The sequence below is a fragment of the Lissotriton vulgaris genome, chromosome 5 (genome assembly GCF_964263255.1).
Source record: "Lissotriton vulgaris chromosome 5, aLisVul1.2, whole genome shotgun sequence".
In the NCBI taxonomy this organism is placed as follows: Eukaryota; Metazoa; Chordata; class Amphibia; order Caudata; family Salamandridae; genus Lissotriton; species Lissotriton vulgaris.
The window spans coordinates 1,988,078,702-1,988,106,171 of NC_141693.1; the positions used below are offsets into that span (position 1 = coordinate 1,988,078,702).

Genomic DNA, 27,470 nt, shown 5'->3' on the forward strand with positions numbered 1-27,470 from the left:
CCGCTGGTGACCGCGCGCTCAATAAATAATATTTAGCATCAGGTCATCTTATTTTTAACATTGAAAACAATAGCTAAACAATGGTTAACTCCTTTTAGCAAGCCATAACATTTGCTTCATTAAGCACAAGGTTTTTAGGTCTCGCACCTGCGTTGCAGGGCGAAGCCCTGCTGTCGCAGAAGAGACGTATTGTCAGCGGTTCTGCTTACAAGAACTAAAAGAGGAGACAAGAGACAAGAGACTGGCAAGCACAGCCTGGCCGGATCAGGTCGCGCGCGTTCACTGTCTCCCTTTTAGCTCCTTGTAAGCACCCTCCCCCCTACAACTAAGCCTCACTCCGCGCGCACACACACACATTCCCACACCCCCACTCACCGGGCTCTTTCCATGTGTCCCTCTCCCTCCGCAGCAGGTCAGTCTCGGCATCAGGCTCCATGTCTTCTCCGGCGATCCTCCTCAGCTTGCAGTATTTGAGCCTTGTCAAGCAAGTTCACGGTTAGGGTTAGGAAAAGGCCACAAATTTAACACATAACCTTTCAGAGCGGAGGTGGGGGAGGAGAAAGAAATCACAGCGGCATGTGATAGTAGAAGTCCAAGTTCATACCTCAGAATGTGTTTGCTACCCTCCGCTGCCCCTACTGTATCTCAGTAATGATGCGGTCTTGTGTGAAGATCGCATGCATGGACGCGCTTGCGCAGCACCGAGATGTAGTGTACGACCAGAACGGAAAGTGTTGTGCATTCGGGACAAAGAAGTACTTTTAGGGTGTTGTGACGAACTTGATGCTTCATCAATGAAATCCAGTGTCTATGAAAGATGTTTTACAGTTAATGCACGTGTAATTTGCACAGGTGTTATGTTATGTTATAGTAAGTTTATATAGCGCACGGCTACTCTAAAAGAGTGTCCCGGCGCTTTCCACAGGCAGCTCAGTGTAAAATAACATAACAAGGAAAAACAGATACAAGAAAAAGAAAAGGCCCACCAGAAAAAACTAGAGATTAAAAAGCCAAGTCTTCAGGCTCGTCCTGAACTGAAGCAGATTGGAGGTGCTGCGTAGCGCCAGTGGAAGCGAGTTCCACAACTGGGGTGCCTTGAAGCTGAAAGAGCGCCCCCCAGTGCGGGCCTTCCTCACACGCGGAACCACAGCAGTGAAGAGAGATTCAGACCGCAGTGAGCGGGCTGGGCGATAAAAGGCCAACCTCCGCTGCAGGTACCCAGCGCCTGAGCCATGCAATGCTTTGTGCATCATCGTCAGAGATTTAAACATAATCCGCTTCCGGATGGGCAGCCAGTGGAGCGTCTGCAGCAACCCAGAAGCACGTGCACGCCTATGTAGGCCAAAGATGGCGCGGGCAGCAGAGTTTTGTGCCACCTGCAGGCGCTGGACCAGATAATCAGGGAGGCCAAGAAAGAGGGCATTCGTTATGTTATGTTATGTGTTTTTATTAGGCGCACAGATGCTCCAGCCAAGGAGCGTCCTGGCGCCCGACAAGGCAGCTGCACAACACAACGAAACAATAAAACAGACAAATATAAACTAAGGAAATAAAAACGTTTTCACCGCATGGCGAAAGGAGAGCAGATCCCTAAGAGCACGGATAGCCGGGGGAAGGGAGTTCCAGAGAACCGCCGCACGAACTCGAAAAGAACGCCCACCGGCCCTGCTTCGCTTAAAGCGTGGGACAACAGCCAGTTCTAAATCCGCAGATCTTAAAGCTCGGGCTGGAATGTAATGGGCCAGAAGTGTAGCAAGAATCATAGCTGGGGACCCCTTCAGAATCTTATAAGCGACACAGAGGACCTTAAACTGGATCCGCTGCGACACCGGGAGCCAGTGCAATGAACGCAAAGTACTAGAAGTGGGGCACGATCTAGGTAATCCTACCACCGATCTTGCTGCGGCATTCTGGATCCGTTGTAAACGCCCAATCTCTGCCTGGTTCAGACCAACCAATAGGGAACTCGCATAATCCAGCCTAGAGATGACAGTGGCTTGGATCATGAGTTGCCTAGTGGGAGCATCAAAAAACTTGAGCACAGGACGGAGCCCGCGCAAGATGCCAAAGCAACAAGCCGCCGTACGTTTGGTATGACCAGCAAACGTAAGGGAAGGGTCCAGCCAGACCCCGAGGTTTTTAAGCTCGGCAGCTGGGATGGGAGTAGGACCCAAGTCCCCTGGCCACCATCTCTCTCCCCAAAGCTCCGGTTGTTTGCCAAAAATCATGACCTCGGTCTTACTAGCGTTCAGCTGGAGACAGTTGGTCGTCATCCAGCCGGCGACCGCCCGCAGTCCTTGTTGGAACCTGGGAGCATCGAAATCAGCATCCCCGCTGATCGTAACCGCTAGCTGGGTGTCATCGGCGTATGACACCATCGTCATACCCCATTGCCTGACAACCTCAGCTAGCGGCCCTACGTAAAGATTGAACAGCGTAGGGCTCAGCGAGGAGCCTTGGGGAACACACATGCCCAGCGGATGGTATTTGGACTGATAAGGCGGGACGGTCACGCTAAAGGCCCGATTGGCTAAAAAGGACCGGAACCATTGGAGAGCCACGCTGGTGACACCAACCTCCTCTAAGCGACGCAGAAGGATCGGGTGCGATACGGTGTCAAAGGCGGCGCTCAGGTCTAATAGCACCAGCGCCGCCGTTTGCCCTGCATCGAGCACGGAGCGGAGATGCTCCACCATATACAGCAGAGCCGTCTCCGTGCTGTGACCGGCCCTGAACCCATTCTGCGTCACATCGAGTAAGTCAGAGTGAAGTAGATGTTCCGAGAGGACCGCGTTGACATGCGCCTCAGTCACCTTAGCAGGCCACGGAAGGAGTGAGATTGGCCGATAGCTCTCAGGCTTGCTACCATCCAAGTTCGGTTTCTTGAGAATAGGACGAAATATGGCTTGCTTCCACTTCAGTGGGACGACGCCGGATGTAAGCGACGTGTTGATCAGAGAACATAGCGGTGAGATGTCACGTACCGCTAAGTCCTTGAACACCGCTGGGCAAAGCGGATCCGCTGGGGACCCAGACTTCACTCGACGAGCCAATTTGTCAAGGCTTTCAGGTGTTAAAATAGGAAAAGAATGCAATCCCTCTGATGTTAACGGCTTAAGAGGTGGATTAGCCGGAGGCGTGGCCAACGGAAAAGCCCGGTAAATGGCATTGACCTTTTCCAGAAAGAAATCAGACAGTTTTTCACAGTGCTCAACAGAGCTCTGGTGGATCGTTGTTACCTTTTTGACAGGGAGATCTTTCAACACCTGAAAAATAGCCTTAGACGGGTTCGAGCTAGTCCTAAATTGAGCGGCATAGAAGGCGGCGCGGGTTCTGCACACTGCCCGGTGATAGTTTCACCGCGGATAAGTACAGAACTTTCTTCACGCTGTTATAGGATTTGCGCCAGGCCCGCTCTGCACGCCTACAAGAAACCTTCAACGCCCGTAGCGAGTCATCGTACCAAGGGCTGGATTTGCCGGTCCTGGTTTTACAGCATACAATGGGGATAAGAGTATCTAAAGCCCTGGTAACCCAGTTGCAAAACCTGTCATAGACCTGATCTGCCGACCCAGTAATGTCAAATGAGTCGGTCGATAGGAGATGGAAAAACTCTTCCAGCTTAAGTTTATTCCAGCGCCTTCTTGGAATAGGGCACACCACTGGCTTAGATTGTATAGCCGGTGTAGGGCAGTGGATCTGTATCAAATAATGATCAGTCCATGCCAAAGGTGTGTAGCTGGAAATGCAGGTTTCCGTAAGATTGGTGAAATACGGATCGAGGGTATGGCCCCCTGAATGGGTGGGCTGTGACAGCAGCTGAACCAGCTGGAGCGCCTCCAGATCTGCCATGAAACTGGACACCGTGGGGCTGGCTAGGTTGTCAAAGTGCAAATTTAAATCCCCAACGATGGAGAAGTTGGAGCAGCCAGTTCACTAATGGTGTCAGGTAGCGCCGCTCTAAAAGCCACTTCACTCCCTGGGGGCCGATAGATCAAAAGCCCCGACAGGGTGAAATTAGGCATAATGGCTACCTTAAACATTGCACTTTCACAACCAGAGATACGTTGGCCCTGCCAGGTACACGAATAACATGACTTAACAGCAAGGGCTATCCCTCCGCCTCTAGAAGCTCGGTTAAGAGTGAAAACAGAGTATTCCGGCGGAAAGGCCAGATTGACAACGGCCGTATCGGCATCCTGCAGCCAAGTCTCCATCAGACAAAATAGATCAGGGGAGTCGTTGCCTAGCAGGTCAAAAATGTCTAGATGATGCTTGACAAGCGACTTAGCGTTTAGATTCCAGATGCTGATATAAGGCTGTGGACTGACCGTCTCAGTGATATCATCCCTACAGCTCCTACTTACGGGGGCTGGAAGAGTGAAACATCCGCATCCACACGTAAAAGGGCCGCATAGGGGATCCACCCGAGGCACGCCACAAGTCCCCCATGACCGGTTGATGGCAACAAGACTATCTCTTGAGTACCACAGCATGATGGACAGGAGAACGGCCAAGAGCGGAGTCAGAGTCCAGCCACGTCCAGCGCGTCCTGTCGCAGACGGGCAGGACTCTAGCACGACTCCGGCCACGCGAGGGCGCGCCCGCTACGCGATGGATCCAATGAGCGCTTGCACAGTAATCCGCCTATGCTCCAGGTGCTTTTGAGTGATCACTGAGAGCACATTTGTGTAGGCAAAAGGAGGGTGAGTGGCAGCAGTGCCTGAATGTGGGAGTAGATATGGTACTTGAGGGCCAGGGGTGTACCGGGATTGTGTCGCATTCCATGTGTTGCTCCATCCAGTCGACAGGACAGTGCAAGGATTGTACCATTATCATGTACTTCCTTTGCTGGTGATTTGCTAGTGGGTGAGAACGCTGGTAGGAGGCGCCACCGCACATGTACATTTGAGTTGTGTAGGTATACTGAGGAGTAACGCTTTGCAGGTTAAATCAACAAGTATTGATTCCCCTTTGGAATCAAAGGCGATTGCCAATGATGCTGATCCGTATGATGCAGATCCGTATGATGCAGATCCGTGCCGTGGCAGTTTTATACCTTCTTGGAGGAAAGGCTGCGCCTCGCATGGAAGAGGTATGTGTAAAGACAGGTGAGATGGAGGCTACAAAGGATGGTAGCAGGATGGACTAAGATTATGTGCATAACCTAACTGCACACAAAGATTGTGTACAATCCTTGTGTTTGTATACTACCCTTCTAACGTAAAATAATCTCTTGGCTACACTTTGCAACCTCATGTATTCAAACAGACCAATGGTAAAAACGCCATATCTATTTACAAAGTCTAGTCTTCTAAAGATATTGAGGGGGGAGGGACGACTAAGGGACACAATTCAAAATACAGTGCACGGGAAAGGAGAGTGGAACATGTCCGCCTCTTTCATTTCTGTTTTGAAACATTGAACACTTTCTTCAATGTCACTCAAATTGTCTCTGGTAATCTACACTGCAAGGGATCAAGTGCACACATTAGTCTTACTCCTGTCAGCAGTTCAGTCACACTACTCTGCATTTTGAAAACAACTGTAGACACTTTGGGTCTCTGTGTCTCTAAAATACAAATATGTTCCTAAGACGTGGGTTTGGAGCTGCATACAACCAGTACGGCTCACAAGAAATCTCATTGTTTTGCAAACATCTCAAGGCTTGGAAATAAAATATACCTACCATGGAAAACAAGAATAGAAAATATGTTTTAGTACAGCGATTATGGGCAACATCAGCAGGAAAATAGTCAATGCCATCTTTGATTTTGTGACTTTAGTCTGATACCTTTCTACCCTTAAAGCCAGTTTCCATAACTTGTTTAAATCAGCATGCTTATAACAAGCAAGACTAGCACTCTATATTACTGCCAACTTTGCTTAGCATAAGCAACACCTAACCATTCACAAACAATGTTTATATACCAATTTCAAATAAAAAAAAAATGTAATGCAAAGCATTGTCATTTACAATGGCAGTAACTCAAACTTTAATGCTGCGAGATCTATTGCATTGTAAATGCTTGTTTTAAAGGATTTTAAACCAGCTAAAACCAATCTCTGCTTTAACTATGCATGCAAGACAGCCAAGCATGCCCTACCGAAAGCTATCAAAGAAGGGAATACAAGTTATGTTACGTTAAAATTATTTGTAACGCGCACGATCACCATCGGTTTCTTGGCGCTCATTGACAGGCAACGTGATCCAGAGTGAGAGGGTTAGTCATATCCGGATTGAAAGAGCAGGGTTTTTAAAAGTCTGCGGAAACAGTCGTACTTTGGGCAGAGACGGAGTGACGGTGGCAGGGAGTTCCAGGTGGAGGGGGCCTGTACAGAAAAGCTCAGGCCACCATGCTTTTTTCTTTTGAATTTGGGGACCTCGAGGAGATTAAGTGATGCTGAGCGAAGAGCTCTAGAAGGGATGTGACGGGACAAGGCCGAGGAGATGAACGCGGGGGCTGCATCCGAAAGGGCCTTGAAGGTTGAACATGCCAGTTTGAACGTGCAGCGTTTGGAAACAGGGAGCCAATGCAGACTACTGAGGAGGGGAGTGACGTGCTGATGTTTGGGCTGGCGGACAATCAGGCGGGCGGCTTGATTCTGCACTAGCTGAAGTCTGTGGAGGTGACATGCAGGAATTCCTATGTACAGCATGTTGGCATAGTCGAGCCTGGAGGTGATGAGCGCGATGACAACTTGGATCAGGGCTTCTTTGGTGAGAAACATGCTGATCTTGCGGATCCGCCTGAGGTGGAAGAAGCAGGCTGAGGTGACCGCGTTGATTTGCGGTCTCATTGATAGATCTTCAGAAATGATCACCCCCAGGCTTTTGACTGAGCGCACGGGCGTGGGTGCAGTCCCCAGAGATGTTGGCCAGAAGGTGGAATTCCATGGGTGATTGGGGCCTCCTACCAGGACAAGCTCAGTTTTGGTAGGGTACATCCACTCTGCAATGGTCAGCATGGTAGACTGGAAGTTGATACGGGAGGAAGGAAGGGAGTATGGGAAAAATTAACTGAAGATCGTCCGCATAGTTAAAAATTGTGACCGGGGAGTTGCGGAGGGAGGCTAAAAGTGGTTGGAGATACAAATTAAAAAGAAGAGGGGATAGTGCAGAGCCCTGAGGGACACCGCAGGGAAGGGAAATGTAAGGTGCGGAAAAGGTGGAAAGGTGAACGGACTGTGAACGCTGGTGGAGGAAAGATCTGAGCCAGTCAAGGGCCACTCCCTGAATGCCGGCGTTGTGGACACGGTCGATCAAGATGGTATGATCGACCGTGTCAAATGCCGCCGAGAGATCTAATAGGACAAGGGCTTGAGAGGTGTTTTTGTCAGCGCCCTTCCTGAGGGTGTTCATGACTGCTACTATGACCGCCTCGGTGGAGTGGAGGGGTCTGAATCCCGCTTGTTGAGGGTCTAAGAAAGAGGATTTCTCTATGAAAGAGCTCAGGCAGCGGGTAACGTAGGTCTCCAGGATCTTTCCTAGGTAGGGGAGAAGGGAGATGGGTCTGTAGTTACTGAGTATTGTGGGATCTGCATTAGGTTTCTTTAGGATAGGTAAGACAGCAGCTTGCTTGAAGGAGGATGGGACCTCCCCGGTAGCAAGGGAGTTGTTAAGTAGTGCTAGAGGGGGGCCTGGGCATGCGAGAAAGGCTTCTTTCAGAATCTGTGGGGGACAGCAATCATTGGGGGATCCCGAACTGACTTTATGAAGGAGTGAGGCGAACTCTTGTAGAGATATAGGTGGGAACTCTGTCAAGGTACTGGTATTTGTAGGGGGAAGAGGAGGAGGAGTAGGAGATGCCGGGGTCGGAATGTTGTTTTTTATTGTTGTAATTTTCTCTATGAAGTAAGAGTTAAGCGAGTCACAGAGGGGTTGGGTTGGTTGGGGTTGGGGGGTGACTATCCGGCAGGGAGAGCTCATTTACGATTGAAAAAATATCTTTCGATTTATTGTTTGAGTTCAGGATTTTTTGTGAGAAATATGCCGCCTTGGCTGCCAAGATCGATGGTTTATAAGATTTTAAGGCCTCAGTGTAAACGAGTTTAAGCTGTGGGTCGTAGTGGCGACGCCAGCGGCGTTCAGCTTGCCGCAGGGCAAGTTTATCCGCTTTGAGTTGGGCCGTAAACCAACGTTGTGCGTCGTGGGGGCGCTTAGCTTTAATTCTTTTTAGAGGGGCAGCTTCGTCACTAGCCTGACGCAGCCATTCATCAAGTTTGTCTGCCTGATCCTCTAATGAGGCCAGAGACGTGAGTGCAGTGGAAGCCAGTGAGTCATGAAACTCATGCAGATTGGCCCTTTTCCAGTTGCGAGCCATAATATTCTTGGTACGGGGAGGAGGACACAGAGTGTGCAGTTGTAAGTGATAGGAGATGAAGTAGTGGTCAGACCAGGAGCAAGGGAAAACTGAAGGGGGTGAGATGTCAAGGTTAGATGTCCAGACTTGGTCGAGGATATGACCTTTCAGATGGGTGGGAGTGTGAATGTGTTGGGAGAGATTCATGCCTTTTAGAAGGTCAGTGAATTCCACCGACAATTGGCTTTCGTGGACATCAGATGGCCAATAATTGAAGTCACCGATTACCACGATATTAGCGTGGTTGATAGCTAGTTGAGCGATAGCGTCGCTGAAGAGTTGGGGAAAGAGGCATATAATCGGGGGGTCTATATACGAGGACACAAATAAGACGATTTAGGGGAGGTAAATTTTAGTGCTAGGTATTCAGTTTTAGGGATAGAGGTCACCGTGATCTCGGAGAAGATATGTTCAGAGCGGATGATAGCCGCCACTCCGCCACCAGTCTTCCCAGCGGGCCGGTTGGCATGCATGATGTAGTATCCCGTAGGGAGTGCTGCGAGAATGTCGGGGGCTGAATCTTCAGTGATCCAGGTTTCTGCTAGGAGAAGGATATCGATGGAACTAGTGTGATTCCATTAGCTAGAACGTAATATAAATCTGCTCTTAGAACAGCCCAAGGAAAATGGAATGATAAATTATGGACTGAACTTTTAAATGCGGCAACTAGCAAAGATGTTAATACATTTTGGCATATTGTCAAGCATAGCTCCTCACACGGCAATGTGCCCAGAAATCCATATACAGGGTTCACTTTAAATTCTTCTATGAAAAATGGCACCCTTGGCTTGTGATCTACGTGTATTTGTAGGTACTTCCAGCCCTTGATAGAGTAGCGACAACTGTCCAGAATATTTTTGGCACTTTTCTTTAATCAATACAGAGAGGGCCGTTTTCATGCAAAGGAAGAGTAAGGCTACTGGTCTGGATAAAATTCCCTGTGGACCTTTTTTCAATTGTACTTGGATGTTGAGGTTCCATATATTAATAGTCTTGAACTTTATCCTTACAGGTGCTCTTATACCTGAAAAGGATTGAGATTGTCCCTGTATATAAAATAAAAAAAAAAAAAAGGACGTAACTCCCCATTAGAAAAAACGATGGTAGACATATTCTTGATAAATGTAATGGATGGCTAGCCGACAGCCAAGTGATAACTCACTTCCAAGCTGGCATTTGCGATAATGTGGGCACCATGGACCAAACCTTCAGATTCTTGTTTACTAAGTGGAAGACGTTGGACATCACCGGTGGCAACTTCTTTGTTGCCTTGGCTGACATCTGGTTTGTCTTTGCCTGAGAAATTGTGGGGGGCATTGGAGTTGCAGCGGATGACTCATGAACTTTTGGATATCTTAAATGGATTCCATGAGGATACCTATGACCAAGTTAGATGGATCTATAATAGGAAATTGACAAGACATATTCCTGTAAAAATAGGGGTCTGCCAGGGCTTTGTCCTGGCCCCCACTCTTATTATAATTCTTCATCAAGTGTGTGTGGATTTTTAGGTCTCGCTGGTGTTGGCAGCGCATAGCGCTGCTCCAGCGAAAGCCCTTTTGGTGTGGGTTTGCCGGGAATGGAGGACTGGGGGTGTGCACGCGCTTTTCCTCGACGATTACATTGCCTGAACGCGCACATCCAGGCCGGCGCCGTGCACATCCCCTGTCCAACATTCAGAGCAAGTCAGGCTTTCGAAATCACACGCACAGAGAAACACACACGCACAGCTACATAAACAGCTACACCCACACCTCCCCTAATACTCCCTCCCCCCCCCCCCCCCCCCCCCCCCCACACCCACTCACCAGGCTTACGTCACGGGATGTTCTGGGAGTTGGAGGACCTTCCTCGCTTGCACAGTTATGCCTTGCCTGCTCTCTCCCTGGAACCCCAGCAGTCCCGGAATCCCTGCTTTGTTCTGGGCAACGGTTGCAGCCGGGGCCTCAGGGTTCTGCGCTGCCACCATCTTTCGCTTGAAGAGCTCCAGGAAGCTTCCGTCATTGACAAAGATGTTCAACCCAGATCCACCAGCAGACCCTTCTTCTGATGCCTTGGGAGCCCCGCGCCCCTTCTCGGTGGCTTACCACGTTCCTCCTCGTCTGGGTGGACTCCTCCGTCTTGGCTCTCGTCGTCGTCTGAGATCTGCTCCCCGCCTTCGCTATGCTCGGTACTGCTCCCAGGCTCGGGCTGCTCTCTCCACCAGAACTGCTACTGTCCCCAGGGCTAGGCTCACCACTGGGGTTCTTTTCTTTCTTTGATGTCTGGCAAGATTTAGACTCAGAGTGAACTCAGTTTCCTCCAGGCCACAGAACCTTCTGGAATCTTCCAGACTCCGCTTTGCCGCCATCTTGGCACCGGACTCGTAGAAGGCAGAGAAGGGAAGGGCGGGATTCGGAAGAGAAGAGCGTGGGGGCTGCCAGGAGTTGTGGACGCGGAAGCTCTGTGGCTGCCATTTTCAAACTGGCAGTTATGCGGGAGAGTATACACGTAGGTACTAAGCAGCGTCGAACATTTTAAAAGTGTGCCTATTTTCTTACAACATTATGAGGAACAAGGAGCATTCGGGTAAGAGATTGGACCAAATAGATGTTTCGTAGAGGCACGCTACAGGGAGCTGCTATACTGCAACTTGGTCACTCAACATCAGTCAAGTCATGGGTAGATTGATGTGTCCAAACTAAGGAGTACTTCACTCCGATATTTTAGCCAGGAAAATGTGTAAAACCCAGAACGATAGGCAAATGAGGGCAAGGCGCCGCGAGCGCACGCATACCTGACCGCTCGCGAGAAGCCACGCGGTAGGTAATGACCCAGCTGCTCCCGGGTGACGGGAGCACAATTTGTGGCACAAAGAAAATCATAAAACGTGTTATGCTAAAAACATTTAGGTCATTTGTCAGGCCTTTGTGGTTTTTTTTTTACAAATTGTGTTTCACCTTCATCCGTCAAAAGGTTTCTTAACTTTTTCATAACTGAAATCAAAATCCCTCGAACTCTGACGACATGTGCCTTTTCTGATGTCCTATCATACGTGCAAGTCCTATGCGCCTTGAAGAGTATGGATAGTAAGATGCTTCTGAGTTGGGAGCATTTAAGCGAATCTTTTTACATCTATTTTATTTTACTTTTTAGAATATGCTTGGCCGCCAGTGGCTCGTATGAGCATCCAGGCGCGGTATAGGATGTGGCAGTGCCCCGCTGCGTTGTTCATTAAGTTCAGTGTGCCGCCTGCTTTTCCCTGCTAGGCTGTGCGCCGTATCAACAGCCCGCAGTTATTTTACTCAAAGACTGTGGGGAAATATCTGCAAATGTACTATCGTTCTATTAAACGCCTCAGATCGAGGTGTCAGCAGCCGCCACGTTAAGAAAACAGTTCACTGTTCATTTGGGATCAAACACTTTTTTTTGTTACGTTGTTTTGGTGGCTTTACTGGAACTTTCCTAACCAGAACTATAAAAAGGAACTGCGCCACAGCATAAATAATTTATTAAATAGTATTCCAAAAGCCGATGGGGATTAAGTTTATGAACAATTTATGATGTGAATAGTCTTGGCAGACCCCCTTCCCCTTCCTCCCCAAAGTCTGACATACTGCAGCCATATTTGTACAGATGGGACGCATTCTACGGAAATTCCAGTTGAGCAGTAACAAATGGTTTATGAAGACCCAGCAGCTGGCATATGTGTATTTAACATCTACCCCCTCTCACACCTTCACTCACCCCCACACCCTCATAACCCCTCATACAACTTCACACCTTCACTCACCCTCTCAACCCTAACACCCCCTCACACACCTTAACCCTCATACCCCCTCCACCCTCACACCCCCTCAACCCCTCAACCTTCACAACACTCACCCATAACACAGCACAACAAAGCTAAAGACAACACAGCACAACAAAGCTAAAGACAACACAGCACAACAAAGCTAAAGACAACACAGCACAACTAAAGACAACACAGCATAACTAAAGACAACACAGCATAACTAAAGACAACACAGCATAACTAAAGACAACACAGCATAACTAAAGACAACACAGCATAACTAAAGACAACACAGCATAACTAAAGACAACACAGCATAACTAAAGACAACACAGCATAACTAAAGACAACACAGCATAACTAAAGACAACACAGCATAACTAAAGACAACACAGCATAACTAAACATAGCGTAACATAAGAAAACATAGCATAAGAAAACATAACATAATAAAACACAACAAAAGGCGCAATCTTCAGAGTTGCAGGGCCTGGTGAATGCACATCAAACTCTTCAGTGTGGGCCCTTCTGTTTCTCAGGTTTCAAAGAGCAGATCCCAGTGGCACCACCCCTCTCGGATACTTATTCAGTGTTCTCTGGGGTCAAGCAGGAAGGCACCCCTGTCCAGACACAATTAGAGCCAAAGTTCGGGGGCTGCTGAATCTGTAATCAATAGGCAGAGTGGAGCTGCAGAGGTTCTTAGAAGCAGTCTCATCCCAGGCCTCATTACCATGCAAATGGTCTTTTAAAGACCTGTGAAGTGCGTGGATGCAGCTGTGTGTGCGCCTGGAAAGCGGTCTCATCCCAGGCTCCACACACAACGGGAGGGGGGAGCCAGTTGAGTCCAATGGGTGTTGCGCGCCTGCCCCTTTCCAATGAGGTGCATGCAGTGCAACATCTCCAGAGCATGATAACTTCCTCCAAAGTGTGGCACAATGTTAACCCAGAAACTACTATTCTTCCAAAAGTCAATATATTCGAATTTTCAGCAGAGTGAGAAGAGATGGCTTAACGCACCCCTATGATGGCCAATCTCCATAGTCTCTCCCCTTGCATCTGCTCATTCCTTTCTTACGCCTAGTATGTGTCTTGGTTCAAAGAGGCGAGTTGTAAATGAAAATGTCTATAGCTCGTCTTCCCTCGAAGATTATTATTTACTATGCCGCCCCTTGGCTCTGGCATTCCTATGCACAGCAATTGCTCCTCCCAGAGAGGCTTCCTAACCCCAGGGGTCATTTATCACCTCTTCAAAGCCACCAGGCTCACCCACTTTTCTCCGACCAATCAGGGAAGAGCAATACAAGGTTGAATTTTGGCTTATAGACCAAAAAAGTTGTAACTTCTTGTCTGTACAAGAAATTCAACAATACCATATCGTTGGATTTATCATTACTATTCCTCAAAGTCCTTTAATCCTACTGTTCTGAGGTTTTAGCTTCGTGCGAAATTTTATGTCCTATAATAGGTCTTACGTCAAAAAGGCTCTTTTCAGGCTGGTAGCCATCCTAGTGACTCAGAAAGGCCTAATGTTGACCTCAACGTGTGATTGGACTATAATGTACCCTCCTCCCCTTCATGATTGGTATAGCTATAATTTATATGCTGCCCTTTTCTTCATGGATTGCACTTGTTTTATTATACTGTTTTAACATGTTCTGTGCACTTTAATTGTTTGTATATATATACACCAGTGCTTACTTTGTGCCAGTGCTTTCTGGTGCTCAACACCAGCATTTATTTCACCAGGCCAGGTCTAAAAGATTTTTCTCCTCCAGCAGATCGATAGCCCAGTAATTCAAATTAATTTCTGCTCTCCTGTGGCTGCTGCCTAGTAAGCCGCCTGGTGTGTCCTCATGTCCAGAGGCATATTCTTTGTAAGCGAAGAAAAAAACAAACCGGTCTAAAGTGTGGACAATAAAATGGATTGAAGAAAACACAGCATTTCTAGCACTAAATGTTCAGAGTTTATGATTTAACACGGTAGCGTAAAGCTAGCAACCCTACAATATGGGAAATAATGACAAGGGTGTTATTCTGTGTGAAGTGCTCTTCAGTTGCAGTTTAGCTAAGGGACACAAGTGGGTGTTCTGATGGTTACATTTGTGGGCAGGACAGCATCAAGGTGCGCACTGAGAATGTGCTTTCTTAGAGGAAGCAACAACCTTCTTGCCTTTGGTAATTCCTTCATTTGAGCTGGTGGTATTCGGTGCTCAGCAGAGTTTCTTTTCATGAGCACCAGTTAAGGACATTTATGCACCAGGAGATGAAGTGATTTACCCAGAAAGAGAATGTTGAACCGAACAGAGACTCGAACCCCCGCTGCCAAGTCAGCAGCTTGGGCCATTACACCACATACTCTCCCCACTTTCGTGGTTGTTTTATTTTAGAGGGCGCCAACATGAGAAATGGGCTAGTGCAAGCTTCCTCCTGGCAAGAGCCCCGGCCGTTATATTTTTACTAATTAACCACTGGTGTGAATAGTTCCCCTGCCCAATAGGGGAAAAAAAACCAGGTTGATCACCCGGATCGTGAAATGATCTAACATTGCAATACAATCAACAATATGAGAAAGATGGCCGATAGCGTATTCTACTAGCAAAAGGCGATACAGCATTCTATATAGTTTATATTGGTACCCCAAACAATGACGCACCAGAATTTGTCAATACTACATAAAGAAATTCACGTCATACCATCAAATTTGGGTAAAATATTGGGAGTTTTCAACCTCCCTTAGATGGCACCATCAATAGGGTCTCGAAAGTCAAGTTTTTACCAAAGCACATGTCAAATTGCTGAGCCTGTGCAAAGTCAAGAACCTTACTGACATATGGAAAACTCGCAACCCTTCTGGCAGTGACTTCTGGAGAAAGTCATGAGGGTGTAAGTAGAATAGATTAGTAATTGAAAGTCAACACCTCCAATTAACATCAAACCCACAAATCAAGCCAATAGTAGTATCCGACCATGCCTGTATATCCATGGGTGTTAGGCTAGGAGACGCCCCTACTCCACAAAAACAATGCAGGATGAATGATCTACTGGCGATTCTGCAGAATTGCAAAGCTTCTCTTTAGATATTCCTCACTTGTTAAATGAAAATGTTGACACCTCCCCTGTGACTTTTTGGGATGCCTTTAAAGCGATAAGAATAGGTTTGATGATTAATATTAATGCGACAAGAAATATGTGACCACAAATTCCTACCAAACCATAAGAAAAACACTTGAATTCACGCTGAGGCACATGAAAGGATCCTCCACAGGCAACTAAAACCCCTAAAATAGTAATATAATAAACTAGGACTAATAAAACTAATGGTAACATCCCAGCGATCTTTCTCTCCTCTGGTCCAGAAAAGGCTGCTGCATACAGAGATGTCCTGCTCTTTACAGAGGAAGCCCACAGTACGATTCCACACATTTTGGAAGAAATTGAAAGACACCAAACAAGGTGCCAGGTGATTCTCATCCGAAAAAAATAATCCTCTAACGTGGCTTACTATTTCAATAGTTCAAACCTCGACCTTTTAGCCCTGCTTACATCAAAAAAATGAACCATCTCACAATTACTCACTTCAACATAATTAACAATGCAGTAAACTCTGAAAACTAGACATTAAAAACACTAACGCGCTGCATGCCCAAATCTGGACTAGCTCCAATGGTCACACCAAACGGTATGGCAAAACAATTTACTGTGAAAATTGGGTCAACAATGGCAGTAATGCAATACTGAATTAGGTTCTACAGACAATCTCAAATCTCCTCAACATTCTAAGCTACCAATAATTATCTAACGTAGACTACTATAAATTCTTAAAATGAAAAATCAGTAGTCTGAAAATTAGGCAAGACTGAGCCTAGACTACCATCATTAATAGGGACTTTCACAGAAGTATTGAACAATACGGGTGACTGACTGCCTCCAAAACCCATCCAACAAGAAACATTGTCACGAAATGGAACTAAATAATCAAAACTCAACTCGCAATACTGTCCTATTGATGGATGGCCAAAAATCTGGTGATCCCCTTTCAAAGGGAAAAGCTTGTCTTCACTTGCTCAAACCAGATTCGACGATACTAAATGCATTCTGGACACTAGTATATACTCACAGGTATTTATTTCCTGTGAGCTCCTTTACCCTACACCATCCACCAACCAAGACGCCCCATATTATCTAGGTTTACCCAAATCCCAATATTCTTAACCCACCTGCTGTTACTCTCTTCTTTTCCTCCAGACTATTACAAATGCATTTAATAAAGTTCATTATGAAACAATTACCACATTCTCTCATTGCACCAAGTTTCATCCCCCATTGTACATGGGTTTCCTTTAACACTCCATTGTATCCTAATGCTCTAGGCCTACTCGTCCCACCCAAGACTCACTTCTGCAGAACTTTTCTTTCACATGTCAACTACTCCATGGCGACTTCTGGATATAACTCCATTCAGCTGGATTGGACTATTTTATTTTAAAACCTGTGTGTTTTAAAGACAAACAAAACGGTTTGAGATTTTTAAAAAACTGAAACGTCCTACAAAATTACATTAACAGCGCATTCTAGACCAATGGCTGAAGATGTCAATGGTTCCATAGTACGGCCATAATCGTGCAGTGCGAGTACCTTCTCTTCCACTTACCGGTGACTTGGATGGAAGTCACCCTAGAAGGCTGGAGAGATGCACACCATATACGAATTTCAAACTAGCCCACGCCAAACCAAGGACTTTATGGTGCATTTATGAATGGGAAATGGATACAGTGCCTGGAAGATACTTGATGGAATTTGCAGAGTTTTAAGTTCCATCTGCTGAGATACAGGGCAAGCCTGCTTTGTTAGCTCAAAAAGCTTCCACTTCTCCCTGGAGTAAAAACCGCTTGGGGTAGTTTGCTAGCTCAGCAAGATGCTGTAGAGCTGAGGGACTCCATCTCGCGATCATGTTCCCCATCAACACTCAGCTCTTGCACTAATGGAAACTACTGAAACAAAAAAAAAAAAGTGTAGTCTTAACCCCTTCCATGCTGGTGACGAACCCCAGCCGTCATGCACTACGGTGCTCGTGTGCTGATGACGGCTGGGGTTCGTCATGGCCCGCCCGTGTTCTGCCGGCAGCCGCACACGGGGAAAATCGCGGCCGCACGGAAGGGGTTAAAGACGAATCTACACTTCCAAAGTCAGTTTAGAGCTTCAAGTCAGGGACTTGCCAAATAATTTTATTTCAGAAAAAAACACAATACAGCATTTTTCTTTCATAGTTTATTATGTACAGAACAGATGCTGTTGACTTAACCCAGCTTGGTGGCCAGCTCCTTTGCCTTGGCTTTCTCAAGTTTTGCAATGCGAGCCACTGATTTGGGTCCCAGGATACCACCACCCCAGTGACGACGAATCTGAAACAGAAAAACAGATCAGACAACCAGTGGCACAAATACTCAGAAAAGCGAAAATAAATGAATTCAGGTAAACAGTGCAATAATGACATACTAGTAAAAACAATTGTCTAGTCAAACAGAGTGCACCCATCAATGGCAAGCTCACTGAAACAGAAATGATATCCGTGCATAAAATGAATAAGTTAATACCCCTTTCTATTGTCACCTAGAGTTTTGGACTGCTGCTTTTTCACATCAGTGCACTGAGGCCAGCTAACTAAACATTCAATCAAGAGGCATTGTCTAAAAACGTGCATATTACATTGGCTTACACCCAATTGTCATACATTAACCTACTTTTAAGTTCCTGCAAGATAGTCACCCAGGGACTGTAGCACAGATTGCACCACCGTGCGAATGGCAAAGGAAAAAATCTGACTGCCACTGTAGTCTGTAAGCTTCACGGCCTACTCAGTTGATAGTAATGGCAAGCCCCCAAGCCTCCCTTTTAGTATATGTACGGCAGGGGTGTGTCTTGGCACCAACACTGTTTTCCATTTATATCAACGGCATCGTAGCTCTCCCACCGATTCTGCCAGGGGCACGTGTGCCCATACTCATGTTCGCGGACAACACGCTCATAGTATCCCGAACACCGAGTGGACACCAGAAGGCAGTTAACGCCTTCGGGGAGTTCTGCAAAACACGTGGACTTGAGATAAATACATCAAAGTTCATGTGCCTGAACCTGCGGAACACATTCAGGGGCTCAATAAATTTTAATGGTATCCATCTAGAACAGGTTGAGGTCTTTACGTATTTGGGAATAAATCTGATGTAATCTGAGCTGGAAAAATCATATTGATCTGGCGGTGTTAAAATTCTACCAGTTGGCAGGAGTAGTGGGTCATAAACACAAAATCTCATTGACCAAGCCCATCACCCCTGCCCTAGAAATATATAATATGAAGGTGATTAGTGCCTCCTTATACGGTTGAGAACTTTGGGGTATCTCCAATTTGAAACAACTAACATTGGCGGAATATCGTTTTATTCAGCGACTGGTTGGGGTTCCCCAAAGTACTCCTACTGTACCATTGGCATATGACCTAGGCAGGAAAAACATCAAGGACCTGGCAAGGCTACGACCGCTATTATATTGGAGACTTATTATGACCACTCCTGAACTTGTGCATTATGCAACTGCCCTTAAGGATATTAGCGCTGACCGCTTTCATTCGATCTTGTGGTTAAAACAAATAAGAGGGCTGCTCAGTAAGTTGGAATTAGAGCATTTGTGGAATTCTTCCAATCTTGAAAGCTTTCCAAAGGCTACACTTAAGCACATGTATTGGGAAATGGTATGGCCGTCGACCCTAAGCATAGGCTCTAACACCAACTTAACAGGATGTTATCTGGATATTACATCTACCATTTTGTGAGCCTTATTGTGACATTACCTACAAAAGCGTTTACCCATAAATGGTCACCAAATTTGGATGATAAATGTCCCTACTGTAAAGATGTGACAGAACACCGCCCACATTTTGTTTGTCCACTCTATGCTAATCCACGACGAAAATGGGTAAAGCCAGTGTGCCTAAACTTAGGTACGCGAAGGGGTTTAGAGGCGATAAGAATATTGGAATCTGATTGCTCACCTTACTTGGCAATTGCCGTAGCAAAATTCTTAGGTTGGTCATGGACCATACGCACCCGCACTTTACAACAGACAATGCTTGATGATATAACTGACATGGATTTACGATTTTATGTATTTAAAACCTGTAAAATGACAGCACCTTGTTTAATGGGTTCCTTAAAATATACGATTTTAATATTGTTGTAGTTTTATTGTGTAGTATAGGACGTAAAAACTGCTTTTATGACTGCTGTACATCACCCCTACAGCAAGCCCATAGAACTCTGTGAGTAAGACACGTAAACTGCCAGGAACAAAAAATAGAAACCTGCATATGGGGACAGGAAAGGAGGTAGCGTCTCTCCCTGGCAGGTAACCGCATGGGTGTGGTCCAGAAAAGTAAAAGAGTAAGCTGCCTCTGAAGGTCGAGAGGGGTTCTGCCATGTCAGTGGGCAAAATGGAAACTTAGGGAATGGCTAGATGCCACTTTAAATCCGGATTGACTGAGGGCATTTTCGGAGCATAAAAGGACATCCATGGTACCCAGAATTCATATCACTGTAGTGAAGGGGCCTGAACCAATGATCAAGTGAAGAAAGGCTGCAGTGAAGTGGACCCCCTCCCCCAAGTTAACAATGCAGGACCCAGGAAAGTAATCAAAGTACAGCTCACATGGCCGGGGGGCAAGTTAACACCACAAAGAAACTGCTGTACGGGGTGACTGGTAGTCTAGTGGCGACAAAAACTCTGCCTGTATTCAGGATCGCCAAGCTTGTGAACCAACGTACAGGAACATTAGTCCATTGCACTGGAGAATGTACTTTTGTGGACCTTGCTGGGCACCTTAATTGGCCACACTACATCTTGCCCAACTTAATCTTGCCTAGCTAAAGTGACAAATGTGTTGAATGTGCAAATACAGTACATCTCTGGTCAATTTTTGGGGTGAAAAAAATAGAATCTTTTTAACAAATTTCTTGTCTCGTTTCTTCGTTTTAGTGTAGTTTAAATGCTTAAGACATGTTAATTTGTGTAATCAGGACTGCTCAGTCACAGCTATGCACGGTTACACTAAAAGTTAGGGAAATGACAGCCTGGTCCAAAAGGAAGTTGGTAGGTATTCTATGTCGAGGTCACACAGCCACTTTACATACCAGTTCCAGTTACTCAGATAAGCTCAAAGGAAAAACCAGGAGATGTACGGAGCGCTGAAACTTTAGACATTAGATCTGGGTTAAATCTATCAGTTCTTTAGCTCAATTCGCGCCCAATTCAGATCCAGCCATATGCACGTCATCATGCAATCAGTATTGTCCCTGTTACTCATGGGAACAGTCCAAACCGGCCTGCCAAGCCAGGTCTTGCCGGTCTTAAAGGTTTCATGACTATCATCTTGCGTTTCCACTCATAAGCTCAGACAGTAGGTGTCAGATAAGGGCGGCATAGAAGGCAAAATGCTCCCCCTATACCATAACAGGATTGTCTCTTAATTTGCAATCCATATGAATGCAATAAGGCATCACTATATATCTGTAATTGAGTATATCGAATGAGAGCTAAATAAGCAAATTTGAAGAGTGCTATACCTTATGGAGATGGGACAAGCCCCCTCGCCCAGCCATTCTGCAAGAAATCTAGGGGTGCGGTGGGATGACAAGTTGTCCTTTGCATCACACATCCAGCAAGTTGCTGGCTGCTGTATGAGCAAGCTGAGGAATCTACGCAAGATCCTTCGACTTCTACCAGCTAGCTGCCGTAAAACTAATCCACGCCACAGTTACATCCAGGCTGGATTACGCTAACGGTCTGTATCTGGGCCTACCAAAGTACCTTATACAGCAACTGCAACTGGTCCAAAATGCGGCTGCGAGACTTTTAATGAGGATTCCTTTCAAACACTCAGTCTCTCCGTATCTCCTCTCCCTTCATTGGCTACCAGTTGCAAGCAGAATAAAATTTAAAGCACTTACTCTGGCCTTCAGATCTATTTATGGTAACTGCCCAAATTACCTGAAAGATTGACTACCAAGGTACACTCAATTTCGTTCCCTCAGATCCAACAACTATGTCAGACTTGCAGTTCCCAGAGCAAAAAGAGCCCGACTGGGAGGACGAACTTTCTCGGCCAACGTGGCGACACTGTGGAACTCGCTCCCCCTTGCTCTTTAATAGTCCCCTTCAGAAGTCTGTTTCAAGCATGTGCTGAAAACCTGGCTGTTTGCCCAGCCACGCTAGATGTCACCCTCTTCCCGCGGTCATTACATCTTGTTCTTCAGCGCCGGGACACCTCCTCGTGAGGTAGCTGTTCGCGATTTACAAAACTCTGTATTATTATTACCCCCACAGTATTTTTGTGTTTCCTTCTATTACAGGTGCAACAAGCCTATATGGATACAGAGTGATTACATAATCACTATATATCACAAATTGTGTGTAAATCAACACCTTTAACATTTTTCTATCTGTGTTTTGTCCTGACGAATGTCCCTCAGACCCGGCTGGGCAAGATGGGACAGAAACAGATAGACTCTGAAGTGATATAAAGAGATTCATTAACATGATCTCCCATTATACCCCTTGTTTTTAAATTATGAAAACTCGCACCTGACAATTAAAAACTTATCCAGGTGAGTTTGTTTTAGTGAATTTTTTCTATTTCACTGGGGGCCCTCCCTTTTCATCTCTGGACACTACCACGCTACACCAGAGATTGCCTCCGGCTTGAGGCTGGCATGTAGCACAAATTTGGAACACCCAATGATAATGCCATAACGCATATGTGGGGCGGAAAAACGATATAAACTGCACGAGTAACAGCGTTGAGGGTGATCCATCAAATCTGTTTGTAACGTGGTTACAAGTGTCCATTCACCATTTTGATTATATGTATTGCACGGGGGAATTGAACGGACAATTGAATCTCCCCTCCCCACTTTGATTGCTATTATTGCAGCGAGTCTTACCTCATCGTATCGGTCATTGTAGTTGGTTCTGACGGCCTCTACCAGCTTGGCTAGCGCACCCTTATCTTCCCTGTTGAAGGAACCATAGTCAGTTACAGCAGAAACATCAAGTTGATTTTTTTTATTTTTTTAGAAACCATCTATTTGGCTCAGGGTTAAAAAGCTCAAAAAGCCACATGATTTATTCAGGTGAAGAAATTCGATACATCATCGCCATAGAAGGTTTCCAGCAAAAGAGTTTTACAGGCCAGTGCACAAGTGTAGGACCCAGCAGTTCCACAAGCCAACAAAAATAAAGTCATAGTAACCAGCTAAACCATCCAAATTACAGAAGATTTACAGATGTATCACAAACGTAACTGGCTACAGCCCCATAAAACCAACCCCACCCAGGCCTCTACCGCAATTAGGTCTAAGTCGGACCAAAATCCTAACCGTATATTAGCACAGCACAAAAAAATGCACATGGATATTTTTCAAATATAGACCAACTTCAAACTGCCCTCTAAGCTCCCCTTGAATTTAACCAACCCTGCCACCCAGACATTTGGTAGGTAGCAAACGAATTGAAACTCACGGATTAACTTGCGTGAAGGCAACCGAAGTGCAGGTCTTCCTGTGGACTAGTCGCCCGAGCCTGGCCTTGCCCTTGATGATGCAGTATGGCACGCCCATTTTACGGCAGAGAGCAGGCAAGAAAACTACAAGCTGGAAGAGAAGGCAGAGTTGTAGAGAAAGCATATGGAGACAGACCACACAAAACATTGGCTTCTCGATTGCTCAGGGTTAAAAAGCTCAAGTTTAACTCTTCATTGGGAGTCAGGTGAAGAAATTCATACATCACTGCAATCAACGGGCTGCTTGGCAACAAATCATGAACTACATTAAAAGCCATACGTGAAAGAAGCTAACAACCAGGTGATGACAGAAAAGTACATACCTCGATGGGGTCCACATCATGGGCAATTACCACCAATTGGGCCTTCTTATTTTCAACCAGAGTGGTTACTGTGTTCACGCCTGCAAAGAGATATTAATTAGTGCCAATATATGTAAAGACTTACATTGCTTCCTTTAACATTGCAGAAGGTACGCCAGGTGTGATCACACTGAAGGCAAGCAACATGTAGTTAAAACCAGTGGTAACCAGCCAGCTTTGCTCAGGGTTAAAAAGCTCGTGTTTTTCATCTACACGTATTTTCAGACGAAGAAATTCAAACATCATTGCAAAAGCAGGTCACTGGCGCATTTGTACAGTAGGAGCCACTCCGGGGAGTGGGTCAGTGGTTGTAAGAGGCTTGGATACATAGAATGGCCATAGGGACCACCACCCAGAAGTAACTGCATCAAACACGCTTGCGCAAGGCTGCCCCGCATGCACGTACCTGCACGGAGCACCGGTGGCCTCTTGGTTGGAGCATCCCCCTTGCCCGCAGCCTTCTGTTCAGCTCGAGCCAAGAGCCTCTGCCTCTTCTCCTGCTTGGTCTCTGGTCTGTATTTGTGGGCAAGCTTAAAGAGCTGAGTAGCTGGAATGCAGATGGCCAGGGTTAGTCCAGGAGTTTAAGTACTCCTGCAAGCATGCATCTTGATTTAACAAAATAAGATACAGGTATAACTGCCCCCTCCACACCCCCCGAAAGGCCGTATGTGCATCAGCGATCTTGGTGGATGGGTGTCCATCACGATTTGTCAGATAGCAAATATTGTTAACATCATTTGCACATACGTTTGTCTGGGCAGATGCGATGAGCTCGTGTGCACCCACGCATAATACTTCCTACACCGCTGTCAGATAGATTTACATCAATGTAAAGACCTAAACCTTGGGGCAGCATATAGTTACGGGCGAAAAGGGGTTACGCGTCACCACGGACCAATTACAGATGTGTGGGCAAAGACTCCCCCAGCAGCCGTAAACTCGTTAGAATACTTTTAGACCTTTAACATCCGCCAGAACACAGGACTCACTGGGGTTATTTATATGCTTTTAGAGGCGAGAAGTGGCCCATTTCCCCTTAGGGGATTTCTAGATTATCTGGTTTGTGTTCAGAGTGGTATACAAAGGAGCTGTTCTAGGAAATGTCAAAGACGATGGTGGAATAAGCACAGCCTAACTAGTTCAGTGACCGGCAGCTTACGGCACGATGCTGGGTGGGGCACTGCCAGGCATAAATGGAGTGGTTACATACCAGTCTGTCGGTCCAGGGCCTGCGTGAACTGGTTGATCGCAGGTGGTACTTTAAGCCTCTTGTAGAGGATGGACCTCTGGCGCTGCAGCCGGATGTAGCGGGGCCATTTCACGAAGCGAGTCAGATCACGCTTGGGCTGAATATCCTGGCCTGCAAGACAGAAATGCTCCTTAAGTACAGATCCCTAAACAGGAACATATGAAGATGCACTCGTAATTCCATGTACATCAGCGATCTTGGTGGAATACGTGTCAGCACCAGTATTCAGATAGCAAATATTCGTTTACATCATTTGCACAGAGGTTTGACATGTTTTCAGGCCACGTGGCTAGCAGGACAATACTCACCAATGCCATAGTTTTTGGGTCTCTTCTCGAAGAGGGGGTTGACTACTTTCTTTGCCTCGAGCTTCTTCACCACTGAAGGGGCCGGGGCCACCTTCTTTCCTTTAGCCTTCTTCCCCTTCGGCTAAGAAAAAAAAATAAAAACAGACAATGAATACTCACGATACAGCAATTCTGGAACAAAATCTGCATATCATTCGAGCACAATGCCGATTAAATAAGAACCGAAACTGCCTTGCGCCAACATGCGAACAATCTGAAACGTCCTACATATGAAGCGGAAGAAGAAAAAAACACACTAATGTTCTAAAACCCCTCACTGTTCTAAAAGAAAACCCCTGAACGCATGCAGTTAAATAAATGATTGCATCAGATTTCTCTGTAGAAATCTGTACATCACGGTTAGTCGAAGCAAACATTAAACACGTCATTTGCACGTGCCACACTGAACATGGGGCAATCTGTGTTCCAGGTCGCAACATAAACACTTGTTTCTGAAGTTTCAAATGATCTACACAGATTTTTGAAAGTGCTAACTGCAATAAGCACAGAAGAAACGGCCGATTTATATTGGTGTGGCTCCCACAAGTACTTCGTGGCAGAAAGGGACATCACCCTGTTCATTTCCCCATTTAAAGCCTAATGAACCCGTAACCAAATTAGACCAACACCCTGGCTGCAATGCCATTAACGCGTGGCACGGCGACAGTCACAACTAAAAGGTACATTTGCTTAACCCTGGCACGTTCTCTCGTTTTTAGTCCAACGCTTGCCACAATACTTAGTGACTTCACAAGGCCACCTGAACACAATTAAATGCTTTTGGACTAAACTTGAACTAAACCACTGAATTAACCGCCGTTGAGTAAACCTCCTTGCCCAACATACAAAACGCATACAGCAAACAATGTTCTGCAACCCAACCCTTTTAATAAGCTATTTAAAGCGCAGGTAAAGTGTAGCCCTACGCCACCAGGGGCTGCATGTGCCCAGCGATCCCACCCTGTGAACCCCTAGGCCACCGTACCCGCCTCCGCCGCTCCTTCACCCCGCCACTGCCGCGTCCCCGGGACACCCCCGGTTGAGCTCGCTCTGCGGGAATAGCCTCCACTCTGGCTCGCTACCACTCTCCTGTGCCCCATCCGTCCACGCGGGGCCGGTCCCGGGGACTCCGGACAGCGGATGGCGAAGGATGGAATCGGCACAGGCCACTTTTCTCATACCACTCACCATGGCTGACGGTGATAGAGAAAGGAAGTAACGAGGATTGTGGGTAATATTTGTATCCTGAGCCAAATACCGCGAGAGGACAGGCGGCGGAGGTACGTCTGCGAGAGTTGAAGGGTCGCGTTACGCCCTTAAAGGGACCGCGTCCTCCTGGCTGATCGAGGCAAAATAAACATATCATATTTCGCCGCCCAACTAAATATTCTCAAGCGTAGTGAACAAAGCATTGACGACAATATAGCGCAAAACACACAACAACAACAGAACAAGCATTTGCAATGCAATAGGTCTCGCATTAATTAAGTTTGAGCTATTGGCATTCCGAAGTATTGCAACAAAAGTCTATACATTGTAGGTCAAAAAAATGTGTATTTATTTTTGTAGCAATGATGGCATGCTGCTCTTTGGGTGAATATGTTTAAAAGAAAAGTGCGCCATACTGCGATTGCTACAATAGTTAATTGTGGATGATTGGAAAAATATTGACCACCATGTTTTTAATAATGTACTCAAAGCCACTAAATGCAAAGAATCAAATGACCCAGGTGAAGCATCCAATAACTACGTGCGCTGGTTGAACAACGCACTAGATTATGTGGCACCTGTCAAAAAACTGCAGCCTAACCGTAACAAACCTTCTGCTCCTTGGTTCTCCGAACTACTAAGGCTCGAGAGACAAAGGTGTCGTAATCTAGAGAGACGCTGGCGTAGGAACTACGACAACAACGATAAAGAGAGATACAAGACAGCCCTGCAAAATTATAAAAAACTTCTCATTAAGGAAAAATGTAACTTTTACACCACACAAATAGAATCAGCTCAAAATTCGAGCAAACAGTTATTCCAGGTGGTAAAAAAGCTATCCACCCCCATGGTTCCTGATTCCATAGAACCTTCTCAAGCCTTCTGTAATGAAATTGCGGATTTTTTTAAAGGAAAAGTCACAGATATCTTTAATAACTTTACAAAAAAAACTTCTGATGCTACAGCTGGCCCAGTCGCTCCTTATATGCCTATCAGACCAACCCTGGAATCATTCTCCTCACTCTCTCAAGCATCTATAGAGGAAATTATGAATGCGGTCAAATCAGGATCTCCTATGGACTCTTGCCCCCCAAGCATTCTTAAATTAGCATCTGATCAGGTAGCCCCGGTGCTTACCCATATATGCAACACGATGTTCCAGACAGGAGATTACCCTAAAGTCTGGAAGAAAGTCATCGTGAAGCCCCTTCTAAAAAAATCAACACTAAATCCAGCAGAGTTAAAAAGCTATCGACCCATTGCCTCGCTTCCTTATCCTTCTAAGGTATTTGAGAAGGCAATGAATTTACAACTTTCAAGCTTTATTGATAACAACAACTTACTAGATGATACCCAATTTGGGTTTAGAAAGGGGCACGGCACCAAGACCGCCCTGATAAAAGCAACTGAAGAAGTCAGAATAATTCTAGATCAAGGCGGCACAGCAATTTTGATACTTTTAGATCTATCGGCTGCCTTCGACACGGTCGATCACAACATCTTGATCGACCGTGTCGATGCCATGGGCATCCAAGGCAAAGCTAAGACTCTTCTGGCAT

At 46.1% G+C, this 27,470-nt stretch overlaps 1 protein-coding gene and 5 non-coding genes across 6 annotated transcripts; all 6 read right to left on the reverse strand.

The window, feature by feature from the left end:
* Positions 1 to 17,324: 17,324 nt before the first annotated feature.
* Positions 17,325 to 25,915, reverse strand: LOC147717950 (large ribosomal subunit protein eL8-like). Its single transcript, XM_086924734.1, has 8 exons — positions 25,688 to 25,915; positions 24,664 to 24,784; positions 24,317 to 24,466; positions 23,513 to 23,653; positions 23,068 to 23,147; positions 22,705 to 22,835; positions 22,128 to 22,197; positions 17,325 to 17,540 (listed from the first exon to the last, which is right to left on the reverse strand). The coding sequence occupies exons 6-8, from the start codon at positions 22,800 to 22,802 to the stop codon at positions 17,436 to 17,438; spliced, it is 273 nt and encodes a 90-aa protein (XP_086780860.1). The 5' UTR covers positions 22,803 to 22,835; positions 23,068 to 23,147; positions 23,513 to 23,653; positions 24,317 to 24,466; positions 24,664 to 24,784; positions 25,688 to 25,915; the 3' UTR covers positions 17,325 to 17,435.
* On the reverse strand, positions 22,272 to 22,343 carry LOC147717951 (small nucleolar RNA SNORD36). The gene has a single exon (XR_015296217.1). It is a non-coding gene; the product is annotated as a small nucleolar RNA SNORD36 (small nucleolar RNA).
* LOC147717952 (small nucleolar RNA SNORD36) lies at positions 22,903 to 22,976 on the reverse strand. The gene has a single exon (XR_015296282.1). It is a non-coding gene; the product is annotated as a small nucleolar RNA SNORD36 (small nucleolar RNA).
* On the reverse strand, positions 23,283 to 23,357 carry LOC147717953 (small nucleolar RNA SNORD36). The gene has a single exon (XR_015296382.1). It is a non-coding gene; the product is annotated as a small nucleolar RNA SNORD36 (small nucleolar RNA).
* LOC147717954 (small nucleolar RNA SNORD24) lies at positions 23,776 to 23,848 on the reverse strand. Its single transcript, XR_015296329.1, has one exon. It is a non-coding gene; the product is annotated as a small nucleolar RNA SNORD24 (small nucleolar RNA).
* On the reverse strand, positions 24,540 to 24,613 carry LOC147717955 (small nucleolar RNA SNORD24). Its single transcript, XR_015296325.1, has one exon. It is a non-coding gene; the product is annotated as a small nucleolar RNA SNORD24 (small nucleolar RNA).
* Positions 25,916 to 27,470: the final 1,555 nt, after the last annotated feature.